The following is an 18029-nucleotide window of genomic DNA, read 5'->3' as shown; positions in this document are numbered from 1 at the left end:
CTCTGCACCCAAAAAAATGATTGCATAGAACATGCAGAAAAATCCTTTTTGTCTTTTCTCATTAGTGATATACTTTGAGTAGCCTAAATACTTCCCGTAACTCCACTTGTGGAAATTGGTTGGAGAGTTCCCTTAATGATTCTGCTTTGCAAATATGATGCAGCCTATGTTTTTGTACCCAGCATCTATTCCTCCTTTCATGATAAAATGAAATGGCTGCTTATTATGTGCAGTTCCTGTGTTCCTGAGTTTTAAAAGCAAGGATTGTCCTTTATGTACCCTGAATTAGACAATGACACTTTAGCTTTCATTGTGAAAAAAGGTCCTTCTGATTTGCAACAATAGCTGTTTGTTGGCCCTTGGCTGTATAACTGAGCACAGAGGCTTATAATGAACAAAGCAACACTATAAAACAATGTTTTAATGTGTTTCTTTCGTTACAGTTCCACCGCCTTCTGTTTGAGAGGGGCGATGTAGTTGCATAAGTTAGTAGTTTTAACCTGGCCGGAAAAAAAATTACTTCTGAACTGTGAATTTTTATTTTTCAGAATTTGAATAGATGAGGCATTAGAATACAGCATGCATGTCAAAGAGAAGCATAAACTTTAATTTTTCCCCCCCGGATTATCTACTTTGTGATGAGGTTTAATGATCCAGCAGAGTAAATAGCAATGTGTTAATTAGAAATTATGCTGAATGATCCACAGCAAACATTGCTGGAAATAACCAGACAGCATAGATCTATAATATAATCTTTGCTTAGACTTTTTTTTTATTATTATTATTAACTGATGTCTGAAAATCAAATGAAACAAAATGTTCCTTAAAGGCCATACTGTTTTGGAAATTGTTCTTTATGGTGATATTTTGTTCCTGTTTCTTTATAGTGTAAACAATGTCTGTTGGATGACTGCAGGTATGTGCATCTTGGAATCAGGAGGAGAATAGGAAAATGTTGGTGTAATTATGATCAATGATGAAAGGACAGCATTAAAAGTAAGGATTTTCCTCTAGACCAAATAATTTTAGCAAGCTTTTGACTCCACCTAGTGGCGACATGAAAATTTGTTCTATTAAAATAAACGGATGAAGAAAGTGAGCTGAGAATGATATTTAAGGGTTCAGAATTCAAATAATATATTGCAAACACAAAGTAATTTATTCTAAAACAATTAAGTATCATGCTGAATCATCTTAAAGAAATGTTATAGAACTGGTTGGTTTCAGATGACCACATGGCCCATACTTGTATTTATCAGCAACACAATGGGCTTCATGAGACAAATATAAAATCATCTGAAATGCAGCGTGTATGGTTTAACAGTTTAATAAGCATTGAAGTTGCTTCATTACTGTAATGTTTCCACCAATTTAATTAAATAAAACGTTTGCTTTTACACCTAACATACTTTTCACAGGCCTGTTATATTTAGTATTTTCTTTATTCTTACTTTCAATTATGTATTTTCTCTGATGATCAGGTTTGTCTTTAAACCAAGACATCCGGCATTTTCAGGAGAAATTTAACAGCCTAATGTGCTTAACCTTTTTAGAATACTACTCCACTATAGGATACACACATCAATATAGAACTGGCCATATTTATTAGCAGATCTGGTACAGATATGAAACAAACTATAAATTAATTTCAGCTTAAAGACATATAGAAGTCAATTTCTTCTAGACACTGTTTGATGATCTGGAGAAGTTCCTATATTTATAAAGACCTCTCACAGTAAGAAGGTAGTTTAAAAAGTTTGTACCAAAGAAAACCTAGCAGATTGCAAGGAGTCATTGACTTTCAGCATTCACTCCTCCTGGTCCAGCAGGAGGCGACAGCAAATCGCTTCTGTTAAGTCATTGACTTTACAGCAATCCCTTATACCAAGCATACATGTAACGACAGTGGAAAGGAAAAACTCCCCTCTAACAGGATGAAACCTCCAGCAGAACCAGTACTGGGTTAAGTACCAGCAACCATGGGCGCCGGCAGGAATCTTGGGCCCCATGACAAAAAAAATAAATTGCCCCCCTCTGCTGTTACAATTTCTTGAGTTTATTTGACCTGTAAAAGCCATCAAATCTGAAAGGGTTTCAACTGCCTTGCTTTTACTAGCACAGTAAAATTGCTAGTAAAAGCGACTAGTGAACTTTACATGCAGCAGTCCACATGTTGCATGCAGATAGGTCGCTTACATTTTTTTAATTAGTTTTAGCTAATTGATATGTATCTCCCCACTAGCAACAGTCATAGACGACATGCCAAATGAAAATAAAGCAATCTAGACTTCTCAAAAAATTTTATGTTGTTGCATTTCATTCAAGCTGCAGTATATAACTATAATAAAAAATATGTTTTCTCCATATTTGTTAAAGTTGTCATGTCAGTTTATGAGACAGATAAAAACATCAGTCTTCTCTACCTCCTCCCTGAACTATTACTGCTAGCTAAAGTAATGCAATGTCCCAGTCAAAAACAATCAATCCGGACTAGGAGGAGGGTCTTCAAGCTGCCAATCAACCTCACTCACTGCTGTGCTTATGGCAGAGAAACAACTTACCTTTATAGGAAAACAGTTTATCTGCCATCATTCTATGCATTCACAACAGGCTGAGCTAGTTGCAGATAGCACAGAGCAATAGGAAGGGAAGATGAGCAGCCACTTGAGATTAAGGATTCCTTGAATGATTCGAGTACCTTGATTATTTAAATTCCTGGAGGAAAATGTGCCTGTCTCGAAGCTTTATTAATTTATGTTTTATTATTTATCGCACCGTGTTCCAGCTGCAACATTATTTGCATTAAGCGTAGCTCTCACTTCTCCCTCTGAGTTGTTGACGAAAGCTAAGTGTCAGCAACATAATGTCCAATTTTCAAGTTCGGTCCATGGGGATTTTATAGATTTATGATAATGCTGGGTTTTTGTCATTTTTGGGGGACCAATAAGCATCCTTAAAATGAATGGTGTGATGATCTATTTTTATGAACAACTACAAATAATAATAATAAATATTTTGTGAAGGAGCCCCTCTCAGGCAAGGGCCTTTGGAACTGTCCTAACGTTTTTTGTTTTTTTTTATCGTGGACGTAACGAGTCATATGTGAAAATGTAAGAAGTAGAAAGTACAGATTTTTTCTTAAAATGTAGGAAGTAAAAGTAAAAAGGCCTTAGAACGATAAATAAAAGTAAAAGTAAAGTACAAATACCTGAAAAATCTACTGAAGTACAAAAACAAAGTAGCCTACTTTTATTTTTTTACTTTACAACTCTTGCTTGGTCACACAGAAAATGTGTTTGGCCCGAATTAGAGAAGAGCACATAAGAGGTGTTGTGCAAAGAGGAGAGGTCAAAGATTTTCTCTGCAGGCTCCCACTTTATGAAAAGTATACTGTAAGGAACAATAAAGAGGTTTTCTGTTAACACAAGAGTTGTGCAAAGCATTGACAACTGGGATTTTGTTAAAGACAATATTTCAAGATGGAATTTTCCACCACTGAATATACTCATATACATTATAGTTTTATAAAGAAATTTTTCAGTGAAATTAACAATTATACCAAAAGTCAATTTGATATAATAGTCAAAGGCATTATGTTTCAATGCATTGTGGTTTGTTATAATGGTTTTCCACTGACAGCTAATGCAAACGCATTTGCATTATCACGTTAAGCCAGTAAAAACAGAAAATACAGAAATGTGGGCTTAATGACATGTATGTTTATTGTTACCTGCTTGATTATTATTTTCAAAAGATATTTTAAATCTGACAAACAAGCCCCATAATATTTTAATTTAGTCAATATAAGTGTACCGGTATGTTTTCCAAACGATATAGTTGTATAGTTTGCATTATTATTATTATTATTATTATATTATTATTATTATTATTATTATTATTATTATGCTCATCTTTATCTTGTGTACTGTAATTTGGCATGACATTTGATCTTTGTAAACACTGATAATCCATTATTTTATTCACAAAATGAATAACCCTTCTATGGAAGAGGATCCATTTTATGGATACTCTCCATAATATGACAGCAGGGGCTTCTTCTGACCTGTACAATAGACTGCTACTATTAGAGGTCGCTCCTGCCCAGAGTCATCTGTCATCACTTTGAAAAAATGTGTAAGTTATATTTCAGCTTGATCAGGTATTTTGGAATTCATACTAATATTGTAATTGAAACAAGGAGAGGCTGGTCTATTATATAAATAAAGCTGTACCTCTGAGTAAAAACAGAAGTAAGAAACTGTGTTTGTGGAAAGTGGAAGCAGAACCCCCCCAGCACCTCCCCCCACCCCCCTCTCTTCAACCCCGTCACAAATTTAATAAATGCCCACGCGCACATTATCCGTTTAACCGTCCATGGTTGCAACCGTATGTCGAGGAGCCTGGAACTTTGGCAAGTTCAACCTACCGCTATTTATTAATTTTCCTGAACAAATGAAGACCTGTGTAGAGTAGGCGGCTGAACATATATTCCGCTTAGAATTGACATTTGATCCAAAACTTAACTTTTATTAGGCGCAGCTACCTGCTAAGTTAGCTCTACGTAGCCGAAAAAGCTAACGTGACTAACGTTTGTTAACGTCCGCAATAGAGGGGAGAGCATTGTGACTTGGAGGAAGGAAGGAAACTTGATAAGCAGGATCACTGCGTACTGCTGCTTGTGCAAAGCTAGCACACTTTCAGACCCCCAGCTTCTTACTGTATCGCGTTCAGAAAAGGTGATCAAATCTAAGTACACGGTGTGATATTTCACACCGCTTAGCTTATTAGGTATGCTGATTTACAAACGTGTTAGCAACGCGTCGCTTGGCTAGTTTGCGGTTTCCTAGAGCTAGTCCGTTAGCAACAAACTTCTGAAAAAGTTGTTAACTCAGTTTGGCTTTTTGACTATCATAGGAAATATCAGAAAGAGTATTTTTTTTTCAATCGCGTCAGCACCAAGGGAACCTAATAACAGGACTCATGGCATCGGATGTGAAAGAAAGTGAAGCGGTGTTGAAGGGTGTAAGTGATACAAGTTCGAACAATAGCAACCAAGATTGTGTCACACCCAGCAGGACTGATGAGGATTTGGGAAACAGACAGACAACTAGTCTCTCGTCTTCCGGAGTGTCGAGAAAGGAGGGTGGACAGGATTTACAGGGTAGCCCGGCCTCAGCGTTGGAAAATCGCGAAAAATCTCGTCGAGAAAATGTGACCAAAACAAGAAGGACAACGCCAGGAAAAGTGCAGAAACAGTCTGGAGGAGGAAGCTCTGCCCCGGATAGCCTTCCCAAGGCGCATTCACCGCCAGGAGCATCAGGAAGGTGTGTATTTTGGGGATTTATTTAGGTGATTAAACTGTTAACAAGTGTGTAATTTCACATCGCATCAGAATTTAAATCAAAATAACTACTATGCATCTTTTTAAACGTTTTGGGAAATCTGTGCTTCTTTTTTATTTCTTTGTTTTTTAAAAGCTAGAAATTCTTCAATGGCAGTTTATCATGTCAGGTGTCTTGAAAGAAAACATTTCTGTCAGAGCGCAGATCCCATTTTAACGTACAAATTTTTCACCATTCTGCATGTTTGTTCCCAGATGAACTTCCCCTTTTTCATGCCATTGAAAATGTAACAAAAATAGAGAAATTATTTATAAAGAAAACAGATGTAGGAAGGCCTAAAGAATTCTCAGCATGATTTAAATTCCCAGGTTATGTAATTTATAACAAGCTGTATTTAAATTACTACTTAAAAGTTGAATGGAATTAAAGAAACAAATCCCTTTCTCAAATTACAGTTTACAGCAAAATGTTTATAGTGGAATCCCCTGTACTTCTCAGTTCAGCAGGTTTATTTCTTAGAAGGAGCAGTTCGTGATCATTTCTATGCAGTTTAAAATCATGCAAACTTAAAATCTTGCTTACTCAATATAAACAATGTTCACAGCTAAAAGTCGATAGAAATAAATTGATGAGAAGCATTGAAGCTCCGTGTGGTGATATTGGCTTGCAAATGATGTGTTTTTGCAGATTTTCTTAGTAATTTCAAATGCCTCTTCTATTGTAAGACCTCCCAGTACTGTGAAAGTGTATGAAATCACCCCGAGCATTTCTCCAAGTATTTTGCTCCCATTTAAAAAATTATATTATAAATATAAATTATAATATAAATATAAATTCAGGTCTCGTCCATATACACATGCATTTTCACTGAACTTCTACTACAGTTAAATCATAAGAATGCCATACTGCAGCAGAAATAATTTCAAACGATGAGATGCGGTTTGGATGAGATTCCCAACTGTATTTTTTGTTAAGTTGGGGTTGCGATTCTGTCTCAAAAAGCTTGTTGATTGCAGATGAATCAACAGTAAATGTAATCAGATTTAGATGAATTTATGCTATGTTTATTAGGGTGGTAACCTACACCTGTTGGGGTGCTGAGACCAGACTGCTTAAAGATAGCTGTAATTTAAATACAGCTATCTTTAAGCATGCAATAAAAATAAATTTAACAATGGCTTTATTTTTGGAAAAACTATTTTTTTTGTTTTGTTTGAGGAATTCTGTAATCTCCCCTGGCAACCATTCATAACAAATCACAGTTGGTGTTTTGAAGAATCTTAATTAATAGCATCAAATAATTCAGTGAGACTTTGACCAGTTCATATATTTTACAGTTTAAGATGAACCTAAAGGATTGAGTTGTCCAGAAAATGATGGGATTTTACATATGTGGGAACACTAAAAACTGCAAGAATGGTTTAGATCATTTCTATTCTACAGTTATCATTGTTTACAATATTTAATATTCACCACAGCTTTGTACTCGCATCACCTGCACCCTTGTAAGAAATCTGCATATTTTTTAAAATAAAATGTCAGATGTTCTGTGTGGGAAAGTAGACAGGCATTGGATTTCTACTGAAATCACAAAAACAGCACATTGGTGTGTGTGACATTTCACACAGACAACATCTTCACAGTTCAACTTCACATTTCCATATAAATTGACATCGTGTTGGGATTTGTGTGGCTTTATATAAACTCAGTGTTATGATTCAAGGTTTTTTTAACTTTCTAATTTTTTTGCAGTTCAGCTTCCTCATTTTGTGGAAGTAACTTACTATTAGTCTTTACACTTGGTCTGCAGTTTTCCTTTGAAGGAAGTAATTACCCTATTTCAGCTGTTGGCTTGTTTAGAGATAATTGACATTTCTAAACAGATGCCTAAATGGATTTATTCTGACATTAAATACCACATCTGTGGAATTTCTGTATAAGCACAAATGCATTTTTGTATTCTAAAGAGGTCCCTGTGTCACAGCAGCACAGATTCCACATTTATCATGAGTTCGGCGTATGGCTTATAAACTAAGCTCTTAGCAGAAGCTGGTAAGCTTTCAAACGGCAAAATACCCTATTAGGAGACGAGTTACAAGCTGATGTTTTTGACTTGAGGCTTAAACATGGGACTAAAAGTGTATTGTATGATGATTAGCCTCACAATGCGTCACATATGAGTATTACAGTGCTTTGTCATAAATATTTAGTGCTGTCGTTACTCTCCATGTATTACTTTGTATCAAATACATACACAAAGCTTTAGGAGCCTTCTAAATTAAACAGATCTTATGATTAACCTGCCTATGCACAGCAATAATTACTTGCATTTAAATTTTCAACTGTTTTATGCTTGTTATGCATAATAGGGAATCAGTTTAACATATCAATTTGATTTAAAAAGAAGCTATACAAAGTAGACCTTCAAACTCGCTAATTTTCTTTGAGACTATCACCAGAGACAGCTGTCATTGAGCCTGAAGGAAGGTTTGCTTTAACTTCGACTCCAGTGAAGGCTAAATTAGGTCAGTGTACTTGATGAAATGATTTTATCTTCAGGGCACCAGTGTCTTTAAACAGGGTCCCAGTGTCTGACTCAGTAACCCCCAAATGAACGGTGCCGTGGTGTTTTGGCAAATGAGTTCAACTTTAAGGCTTCCTGGCTCATCCCATTTAGACTGTATGCATCACCTTTAAAAAAATAACCAATTATGTGTTTACATTTTACAGATAATCTGTGGTGGCTCGCTCTTGAACTTTGCCCATTTTATTCTATAAACATCCTGTTTTTTAGCAATTAGATTCAGTTAACTATGAAATGTTGAATTTTTGTTTGTGTCCCTCCCTCCTCCTCCACAAGCAGCTTGGAGCGGCAAGAGTCAGTCGCCACTACAGAAGCTCGTTTGAGAATGGAAGGAGTTGAGCTGAAGGAAGAGTGGCAAGATGAAGACTTCCCACGGTACTGACATGCCCAAATGCAATATAGCTCAGTATAAAATGTATTGTGCATAGATGCTTTTGCACACATTATGGGCAAAACTGTGAAAATCATAAAGAACTGAAATTAAGATTAACTTATTTTTCATCAGGCCCCTCCCAGAGGAAGAGGAGCTTGATGAGTTTTTTTCTGGAACCTCTGAAGACAGAGACCCTGGTAATCATAACACACCAACACCTCATATTATTGTACAAATTAAAAAAATCTGAACTGTTTAAAATGTTTTTTCAGATGCTTTTCTGAATCTTAAAGTTAAATCCTTAGAGGACTCTTGAGTCTTACTTTAACCTTTTTCAGTTGTTTTTTTTTTTTTTTTTTTCCAAAATTATTATTGTTTTTTGCAATGATAATCCCTTATCATTGCATTAAAAATAAATAATTTTGTTTATTTTTAAAGTGGCTGCACATATAATAGAACTACTAACGGTTATTAACTATCCCAGGTTATGGAGAGAACCAAAGCAAGACGGCCAAGAAAAAGCTCTCTGCTCCAGACATGAGTTTGACTCTGGACCGCAGCGAAAGTTCTCTTCTCTCTGATGAGTTGGAGGAAATTACAGATCTAGATCTCGATGACATGGAGACGCCCTCAGACAACAGCAATGAATTTGAATGGGAAGGTAAAAACCATTGTGTTGGTTTTATTACTTTCTTGTAACACTGATTAATTTACTTTGCCTTACTAACAGAATGTCAAAGTAATCCCAGTAAACATAGTGATGGGAAAAAGTGATACATTCTTGGGAACATGCATGTATGGGCTGGGCGGTAAATCAATTTTAATTTTCAGTTTTTTGAAGATTTCATTTTTGAAAACAGTTTTTCCCTCTCCTTGATTTCCATAGTTCGGAGTGATGTCAGCCCAGCTTGGGTCTACCACCTGGTTTCACAGCTTTTATTTATTTAAACTTTGAATTCAGATCAACTCACAAAAGGAATAATAGAAATAAAAAACAGGTCTTGAAAATACTTTTGTAATTTTTTTAAAGAAAAAGCAAGAAAAGAATAAACTAAAATCGAATTTATTATGAAAAAAAATCAGATTTTATATTCAAGCTTCATCACCCAGCGTGTACATGCATGTGGAATCCTGTTATGAAAAGCTAGACTTCAGTTTAGAAATGAGAAGCTGCCTGGTCTTGTTTTACTAAACTTGGTCTCTAAACATTATACTTCATGGACTTTTTAGGGTTTTTTGGTAGCTTACCTCCTCAACTCTGTTTAAAATGCTGTTTGTTGTTCTTGTTCCCACATTGCTGCATTCCTCTTTCTCACTTGGAAGAGTTGTTTCCTATGTCTGCCTGGAAACAGGCTGCAGTCCAACTGCAGGTTTTTGTCTTCTTGTGGTAAGAGTTCTTGGACAGTCTTCAGTGATTTTTTTTATTTTTTTTACAAACCACAAGTCAATCAAATCCTTTATCCCAATCATCTTTTCACTTGTTTGAATGGATTTTCTCCCACATGTTATGTTTCTTGCTTTTATTTTGATCATTTTCTATGGTACTAATGACAGTTTATCACTTCAGAAATGGTTTATTTTCAATATATTCACTATTTTATGGTTTTTCTCTTTTTAAGGACTTGGATTTGATTGTAAATAAATTCTGTAGATGTTACAATAAAAAATGCTTTTCTCTTACTGGAAAATATGGACCAGATAAGGAGAATGCAAATCAAACTGAAATCTAAAATTTGGTGTATATTGCAAATGTGCTTACTGTATAAACATCCCCATATAAGTGTTTCAGTTGAATTTATTTGTGTAGTTTGACTTTGATCATCCTAATACTTGTCTTAATATTGAAACACTGTACAGCAATAGATGTACAAAATACACACAGAAGTTCCTTGGGTATTTCTGGGAAGAATAGCTTAGTGCAACTAGGAGTTTACATACATTTATATTGGAATAAATTTGTTTGCACTGTCTGAAATTAAATCAGACAGAACAGGTTTATCACGATAACTTTTGCTGGACAATAAATTGTCCCACAAGTTATTACAATTAACAACAAAGTTTTGAGTTGCAAGTAATTGTTTATGGCATAGAAATGCCAGCACACCCTCTGAAACATCAATAAACTTTAATTTTCAAAAATAATTTAAACCTGCAACTTGGTTAGGATTTTTTTTTTTAGATTTAGCAACCAAAACAACACATGAAATGGGTTACTGAAGTCTCTGAATAAAAAAAAAAGGTTTGATATTCCTGCCATTGACCTCTCAGTAGTTTGTAGTGATTTTGGCTCATTCTTCCCAACAGACCGGCTGTAACTGAGTCAGGTATGCAGACAGCTGTGCTAATACACACTCTTCATATGCTGCCCACAAATTTTCTATGAAACTAAGATTTCGACTTTGCTATGGGCCCTCCAAATATCACTTTATAATTACAGTGATCGTAGTGAAAGAAAATATGTAGTTTGCTTTTCTACAGAGTATGTAAATTTTTTATTTAGTGTTTGTTAATTTTAGTTGTCATGTGATGTTTTTTATGAAAAAAATGCAGGTTTTTTTTTCTTCCTAATGAAAGGCCTAGAAAGAGATAATGAACCACAGTTGTGATTGTTGGATTTTAATTTGAGAGCAAAGCATGCTGTCAAGATACAGATGATCTCAACTGGATGTAATTGGAGCATGAGGAAATAATCTAAAGATTTGAATGTATATTTGATAAAAAATGCTCTGATTTTAATCGCACAAATCATTTGATGGCTTAATTTATTTGCTAAAATATATATTCAGATTATTATTTGTTTTTCATTCAGATGATCTTCCTAAGCCAAAAACCACAGAAATACTACAGAAAACTGTCGATTCGGTCCAGGAATATTCAGCCTCAGAGGAGCGTGAAGAAGGACGCCGATGGAGGATTTTCCGTATTGGAGATCAAGATCACAGAGTGGACATGAAAGCCATAGAACCTTACAAGAAAGTCATCAGCCACGGAGGTCAGTATAATCTTACTGCCTTGCACAAAAACACAATGACTTGAGTTTAATGGTTTTAGGATTCCAAATTTTCTTACTTTAAAGAAACCCTTATAAATGTTTGATATGTTTGCAGGTTATTATGGAGATGGTTTGAATGCCATCATTGTGTTTGCTGTTTGCTTCATGCCTGAGAGCGGTCAACCAAACTACAGATACATCATGGATAATTTATTTAAGTACGAGTCTGTGCAAATTAATTGGGATCTTACTGCCAGCATTTGAAACAATTACTTGACGTGTGATTTCTTCTCCAGGTATGTCATTGGCACACTGGAGCTGCTGGTTGCTGAGAATTACATGATTGTGTATTTGAATGGAGCAACGTCTCGGAAAAAGATGCCAGCTGTTAGCTGGCTCAGAAAGTGCTACCAGCAGATCGATCGCAGGTAATTCAGCACAACTCTGTAAAAGACGCTATTGTCATAGTTAGAATAGAGATGTCACCACTTTCGTTTAGTCCAATCGGGAGACCATGGTTGACCTTAACCTCTGATTGGTCTCTTCGTATAGGTTACGTAAAAACCTAAAATCGCTGATAATTGTCCACCCCTCTTGGTTCATTCGTACCCTGCTGGCACTCACAAAACCCTTCATAAGGTATGTTGCGGGTATAAGTATTTGGAAAATTGAAATGATGTAGGCAAAAATATTTATATTGTGCCATTTCTGTTTCCTGATGCAGCTCCAAGTTTTCTCAGAAAGTCAAGTATGTGTACAGCTTGAAAGACCTTGCTGAGCTTGTCCCTATGGAGTACGTGGCTATACCAGAATGTATCAAACAGTGAGTTTTCGACACATGAACACCATTTGGTTGAGGTTTTCCAGTTACATTTATAGCTGTATTACGGTTGAATTTTCACTCTGTTTTCAGTAGAAAAAGAATATAGGAGAGGGTATGAGCTGCCAAATCTTCAACAGTTGCTTGAAGATGTCTAAGGATACCCTCTGCACAAATAATGGCCTCTTGGCTGCTTCTCTCAATATTGCTCTCCTCCACAAGTTTCTCCCTGACTTTTCTGATGTGGTCATTGGTCTTCATGATGCTGTTTGATAAACACTATAAGATAATCCAGCTGTATTTATACCGAGATCAAAGTAGATAAGACTGGTTCTGTTTCTGGTAAGTCCTCTTGTGAAGGATTTTATTTTGCGTTATAGACATGCAGAGTAAACCTTCAACTTTATTTGATAAAAGAAAATCATAAATTGTTTCCGTTCTCTTAAAAATCACAACTTTGTGTTGCTCTATCACATAAAACTCAACGAGGTTTGTAATCATTGAATGAAAAAAGTGGAAGAAGGCAGCTGTATTTGCACCGCCAATACATTGTTGAATTGCATTTTGTTTGTTTGCTACAAAGCCAGACACAACATCAGCATGTCCTAGTCGCTCAAAGGCGATGTCCTACTGCTTCCTAAGTGTTGAATTTCTGTTTCTTTTTGCTACACTGTTACATTCTTCTTTGTAGTCATCACTCACTTTTATACTCTCCTCAGACTTTGAGTAAGACTGTCTAGTTCATTTTTTTTATATGTTGTAAGATATTAAAAAAGATGGAACTAAGCTATGATTAAAAGCACTTTTAGCCTGCACCAGTTATCAATATGTTTTTTTATGTCAACAATTAGCTGGTTCCACTTCAGTTTACAAGGATTGTTGTCGGATGCAGATAATTGAAAAGTCATCTTTGGCAGAAATGTAGATATTGGATTCAAATTAGAGCAAGCATTTAGTTCACAGGATTTTTTCGCACCATGAATACATCTAAGCCCTATCTAACAGGTTAGATCTGTGCTAAGGCTTTTTAGATCTTGGGAAAAAATATATATATATAATATAAATACATAATGTGTGTGTATACAGTAGGAAAGATATTTGTAAAGTATTGTGAAAAGATGAAACGAACATCATCTTCATGTTATTTGTTTCCATTCTTTTAAAAAGATACTGCTCAAACCTTCAGAGAATCTCTTAACATTCTACACATTTTGATCTGTTGTTGGTGTTGGTTGTCTACATTTTCTATGCTTAAACCAGTTTTCCTGCCCCTCTTAAGGTTTGACGCCGAAAAAAATAGGAAAAGGAATAAAAGGTATTTGCACTTTGACCAAGGGTCAGTTTCTGCATCCTTTTGTATTTTGTGACACTAACAATGAAGAGATCAGGTAGCTTGCAGAAACACACCAAGGCACCTATTCTCTTAAAGAAAAGACAATCTCCTCTGCAAATCTCAACTGATGTGATTTAAATTCCAAGTAAACAGACCGAATGACTGCCTGCTCATTAAAATAGGTGGCTTGGTGAATGTTTAACCAGCAAAATTCTTGTCTGAGCCAGCAATGTAAAGTTAGCAGCATCATTTTATTCTGCATAGTTTAAAATATTTACATTTTGTGCAAGGCTTTTTGTATTTCAGAATGTGCACTTTCTTACCCAGTTCAGAAAACAATGTGACAACTTTAAACAGTTTATATGAAAATAACTGCACAGATTGTCTTGATGTCACACTTACTGGCACTTATTTCATGTTTAAATAAAAAAACAAAAAAAAAAACGCCCGAAAACCAAACAGGTTTAGAGTTGCTGCAGTTTCTATTTGGTAAGTTTTTTTTATTTTTTTTTTATTTATTTTTTTGTCTAAGTTAGTGCCACAAGGAACTAGTTTGTCCCCGTCATTGTGGTGCTTGTGGTTGCACTGTTGCACATTAACCGTGTCCTCACATGGTTGTCAGTAAGTGGCCCTCACTGAACGCCCAGCTTGTTCACGCTCACAGCTTTCTGCATGACTCACTCCCTGCACCCCTGCTCCCCACTGATGTTTTGGTAAATAGATCGTTTGTCAGCTTTCCTCTTGCACTCGGAAATGTACCGCTCTTTCCTGATAAGTGATTAATGTTCAGCTGCTGCTCTGATTGGTATGACTGATTGAAAAGTATAAAATTATTTTAACTGTGAAGGACAGAGGAGTTTTCAGTTTATAATCTGTTGAAACAAAAGTTCTTGTGAGGAGTTGCACACTACAAACTTCTTGACATTAAGATTAACAGTTCATTCTTCTTAATCTAGAAATATTAAGGACTTATCCATATTTCTCCAATTCCTTCATTTTCCATTACTTTGAAAATGACCACCTCTATCAAAAAACTTGCAGCTTAGTTCTTTTTTTTAATTTTTTTATTTGGAGTGAAATTGTGAGAACATGTCCAAATCTAAATCAGTAGGTCAGACCTCAATCGAAATTGGCCTGATTGGTAAAATTACAGTTAAAATCCATTTGAAACGCATAAAGTGCATTGATTTGATTTACCACACTTTCCAATAAGCTGAAAGATGGATATCCAGTAAATGCACATATTTGTCCTTAAAGGATATTTGTGTGTTCTCAAAGAAAATTAAAAACATTGTCGTGTACACTTGGCATTAACAACTGAATCTGACTTCTGAATGTTTCTGCAGAGTTGACCAGGAAATATCCGGGAAGGTGGAGATGGCTGCTGCTGCTGTTCCTGAGTGACCACTTCACAGCGCCTCATGAGGAGGAGTCTCAATCTCTTAACTTCTGTCCTCATGTTTATGTTCTGCTCAGTTGCAGGAGAATTTGTTTGCACCTAGAGTGCATTTTTTAATCTATGCTGTTTGTTACATTTTCAGACATTTTGGTGTATCTATTTCTTGTTTATCAAACAACCTAACCCTTATAACTTTGCCCACATTTGCTGTTTGAAAAATTGTATTTTGCTTTTATTTAGTCCCCTATGTGAAGCCAAGCCTGTCTTCGGTTTCTTAGTTAAATCCTCACTATTTAACACTTTGTTGCAAGTGGTTGCTGCATGTTCTTCTTTGTTACATTGAAATATATATTTATATACAAGGTGTTAGAGATAAATTTAATATATTTTTATGAACTGATTTTTAAACTGAAATTTATAGGTGTCAAACTCACAGAGTGGCATTTTATGTAAAGTGTTGGCAGCACCTTTTCCACTGTTCATTGCTGATGTTCTGTTAAAATTTCACCTGGGGAAAATAAAGGTTGTTTTTTTTTTTGATGCCTCTCACTGGGATGTTGTTTCTGATTAAATATCCATGTATACCGGGTTTGTGGAAAATCAAGACATAAATTTGTCATAAAAGGTGTTACATTTTATGGAGGTATGTTGTAAGATATTGTTTGATGTTGTTTAATGCTTATTCTGTCAACTTATTACATTTAACCTGATTCTTCTTGAAGTGGTCAAGAAGCAATTAGAGACCGTCTTAATCGTACATTATCCACTTTTAGCTCATAGCTTATAAATGGGACTTTTTCTAAGAACAGATTTTAACTAACAAATCTATCCAAGCCCCAATTATTATTGTTAATATATGAAGTAAGAAGACAGTGATGTGGTTACCTTCTTGTGCCCAGCTTGCGTGCTAGGGACTAAATGTCAGCTTATGAAATCAGCGTTATAAACTGTTAAAGGTGATTTTTATCATTCATATAGGACTTAAATGTATTAGAAGAAAAAAAAAGTTAAAAACTGTATTCTTACGTAGTTGTAAAATTCCAAAAATGTTTACTACTTAGAAGATTCTTGTAATTATTACCAAAAAATTAAATCACAAAACATACAGATTTTATTGAAATCAAAGATTTAGAGCATTGTATATGAAACAGAATAACATTGACACAAAGTTAAAAAAATATGTACACTTGTGCACTGCTAATATGCTTTCAGCAGGAAGTAATTGTGTTTTATTTGCCTACAAGACAAATTTGCACATCAAACACATTACAGATAACATTACAACTGTAATAAAACAAGTTATTTTAACAGTAATTTAAAAAAAAGTAACATTTTATTTTAGACATTTCACTGGTAATACCGACCTTGAACGTTTACTCGTGGATCATCACACTGTGAGAATCTTAAACCAGCTTATACCTGGTTTAAAGCTGCTCCATTTGAAAAGAAAAGCTATATACATTTTAGATTCTACAACAGATTTGGATATTGCAGAGAATCCAGGAAGTTATGACCCAAAGCTTTGAAACGCAGAACTGACTCCAAACACCTGATAGAAATGTCATCAACTTCTGGGTCAAACTTATTTGCAAAGAGTTGCTGCTGTCTCAGGAGCCACAGGAGGTCGCCGGCGCCGAACACACACACAGCTCTCCTGTAGGCCCCCGTGCATGGATAGTACGGAGCTCCTTTTTTCACGTCTCCTGCTAAATAAGACCACTTGACAACTCGGGCGAGAGCCATCATGTCCGATGTGTCATATTTGCCGTTTGGGGGCATTGATCCAGGAACCGAGGACATTCTCTGCAGGGTGGCCCACATGTGCTCGTCTGGACTGTATGTGTCTTTTTCCCACTCCATAAATTTCTGAACCTCTCCGTTCTGCATCACGTATTTCACAAAGGCCCTTGAGACCACAAAGTAGGCGTTTCCTGAGAACATTGGGCTGCTAATGGGTGGCGGGCTTTTTCTCATGTCTGTTCTGATGACGCCGTTGGAGACATTGTGGTGGTACTGCCAGCGCATTTTCTTGGAGACACTGGTGGCTTCAGTTTCCATGCTGTTCCTCCCATTGAGGACTTTCAGAACCATCACCATCTCCCTGTTGGTTTTAATGGGAAAGTCTGTCCCACAGGTATTCAACAGGTATCTCCATTGAACATCAGAGTGCAGCAGATCTCTCATGCAGTTCAGATCTGCCTGTACTCTGGACCATGAAGCATACACAACACGTTCTAATTTACTGGCTACAAAAACATTGGGAAAGCAGGAAACTATTTCCTTCACAGCCTTGTGAAAAGACAGGGAAGACTTCTGGTCAATATGGACACAGTAGATGTTCTGTGGAGCATAAATAGATCGTAGGAGTCGTTCAAACATCTCAATCTTCTCGTGTATCACTATGGAGTATGCAATGGGAAAATTTTGCTCCTCCTCACTTAAAGGCACTTTAACAAAACCTCTATTCTCAATGTAAGCTGCACAATCCTTAGTTGCATTAATGTAGAAATTCTCAGAAAGAGTTGTTTTCCTTCTCCTGGATTGTAGAAGCTCTTCTACTTCAGCCTTGGTACCCTCTACATCTCCAGTGATGATGGCTAAACAGGCAGGCAGGTCAGCGGAAAACTGCTCCGGGATATGAAATTGAGAGGGCGAACTTCTATCAATGATGGTTTTCCAAAAAACAAAGGAAAAGAACAAAAAAGCCAAGCTGCAAAAGGCCCACAAAGACGTCCATCTTCTCTGGAGCTTTGTGTAAGTCATTTCTTTGTTCAGAGGCGACAGGGCAGGTGAGCTCTCATCAATGCAGTTTTTCAGTTTGAAGGTGGTGCATAATCATCTCTTTATTTATGCAGGTGTGGAAGTGTGTCCAATAAGATGTAAGGGGGCGGACTGACTAAAGCAACATTCTTATCGATGATAAAATATTGTTCCATTGCTTGAATGAAGGCAGAATTTCTGAGGAGGTTGATGTATACTTTTTTGTAGTTGTCTTAGGAGTGTCAGAACACTCCCTTAGACAAATACAAAACATCGCGACAGTTCTGGCTGTACCGATTGTGGCCGGCTCACTAACTGTCCGAAATGCAACAGTACTGGAAAGCCTTGTGTGATGGGAACCTCAATATTGAAGAGCAGCTGTTTTATTAATTTCAATGTTGCATTTAATAATTGCTTTTCCAGGGT

General features: G+C 36.1%; 2 protein-coding genes across 4 annotated transcripts; one reads left to right on the top strand and one right to left on the bottom strand.

Annotated features, from left to right (window-relative positions):
• Positions 1 to 4354: 4354 nt before the first annotated feature.
• On the top strand, positions 4355 to 15381 carry bnip2 (BCL2 interacting protein 2). 3 transcript variants are annotated; one of them, XM_055038792.1, is made up of 12 exons: positions 4357 to 4411; positions 5076 to 5324; positions 8206 to 8301; positions 8432 to 8496; positions 8784 to 8960; positions 11109 to 11291; positions 11407 to 11509; positions 11588 to 11719; positions 11844 to 11930; positions 12016 to 12114; positions 13391 to 13426; positions 14791 to 15381. In XM_055038792.1, exons 1-12 carry the CDS (start codon positions 4389 to 4391, stop codon positions 14846 to 14848), a joined length of 1308 nt encoding a protein of 435 aa, XP_054894767.1. In that variant the 5' UTR covers positions 4357 to 4388; the 3' UTR covers positions 14849 to 15381. The 3 variants fall into 3 exon arrangements, with proteins under 3 accessions (XP_054894750.1, XP_054894758.1, XP_054894767.1); XM_055038775.1 differs by having other exon boundaries at positions 4355 to 5324; XM_055038783.1 differs by lacking the exon at positions 13391 to 13426 and having other exon boundaries at positions 4355 to 5324.
• A 576-nt stretch (positions 15382 to 15957) lies between these two features.
• Positions 15958 to 17985, bottom strand: gcnt3 (glucosaminyl (N-acetyl) transferase 3, mucin type). The gene has a single exon (XM_055038804.1). It carries the CDS (start codon positions 17604 to 17606, stop codon positions 16314 to 16316), a length of 1293 nt encoding a protein of 430 aa, XP_054894779.1. The 5' UTR covers positions 17607 to 17985; the 3' UTR covers positions 15958 to 16313.
• Between the last annotated feature and the right edge of the window lie 44 nt (positions 17986 to 18029).

Source organism: Poeciliopsis prolifica, unplaced genomic scaffold, assembly GCF_027474105.1.
Source record: "Poeciliopsis prolifica strain line A6 unplaced genomic scaffold, Auburn_PproV2 SCAFFOLD001, whole genome shotgun sequence".
Classification (NCBI taxonomy): domain Eukaryota; kingdom Metazoa; phylum Chordata; class Actinopteri; order Cyprinodontiformes; family Poeciliidae; genus Poeciliopsis; species Poeciliopsis prolifica.
Note: the sequence above shows the minus strand (reverse complement) of the source record. Positions and strands in the feature narration are given on the sequence as shown.

Excerpts from the sequence above, each read along its gene's own strand:
- bnip2 (XM_055038775.1), top strand. The coding sequence starts at position 4,981 with ATGGCATCGGATGTGAAAGAAAGTGAAGCGGTGTTGAAGGGTGTAAGT. Across the intron at positions 11,292-11,406 it reads GAAAGTCATCAGCCACGGAG|GTTATTATGGAGATGGTTTG; the intron begins GTCAGTATAATC and ends ATATGTTTGCAG. Across the intron at positions 11,720-11,843 it reads TACCAGCAGATCGATCGCAG|GTTACGTAAAAACCTAAAAT; the intron begins GTAATTCAGCAC and ends CTCTTCGTATAG.
- gcnt3 (XM_055038804.1), bottom strand. The coding sequence starts at position 17,606 with ATGACTTACACAAAGCTCCAGAGAAGATGGACGTCTTTGTGGGCCTTT.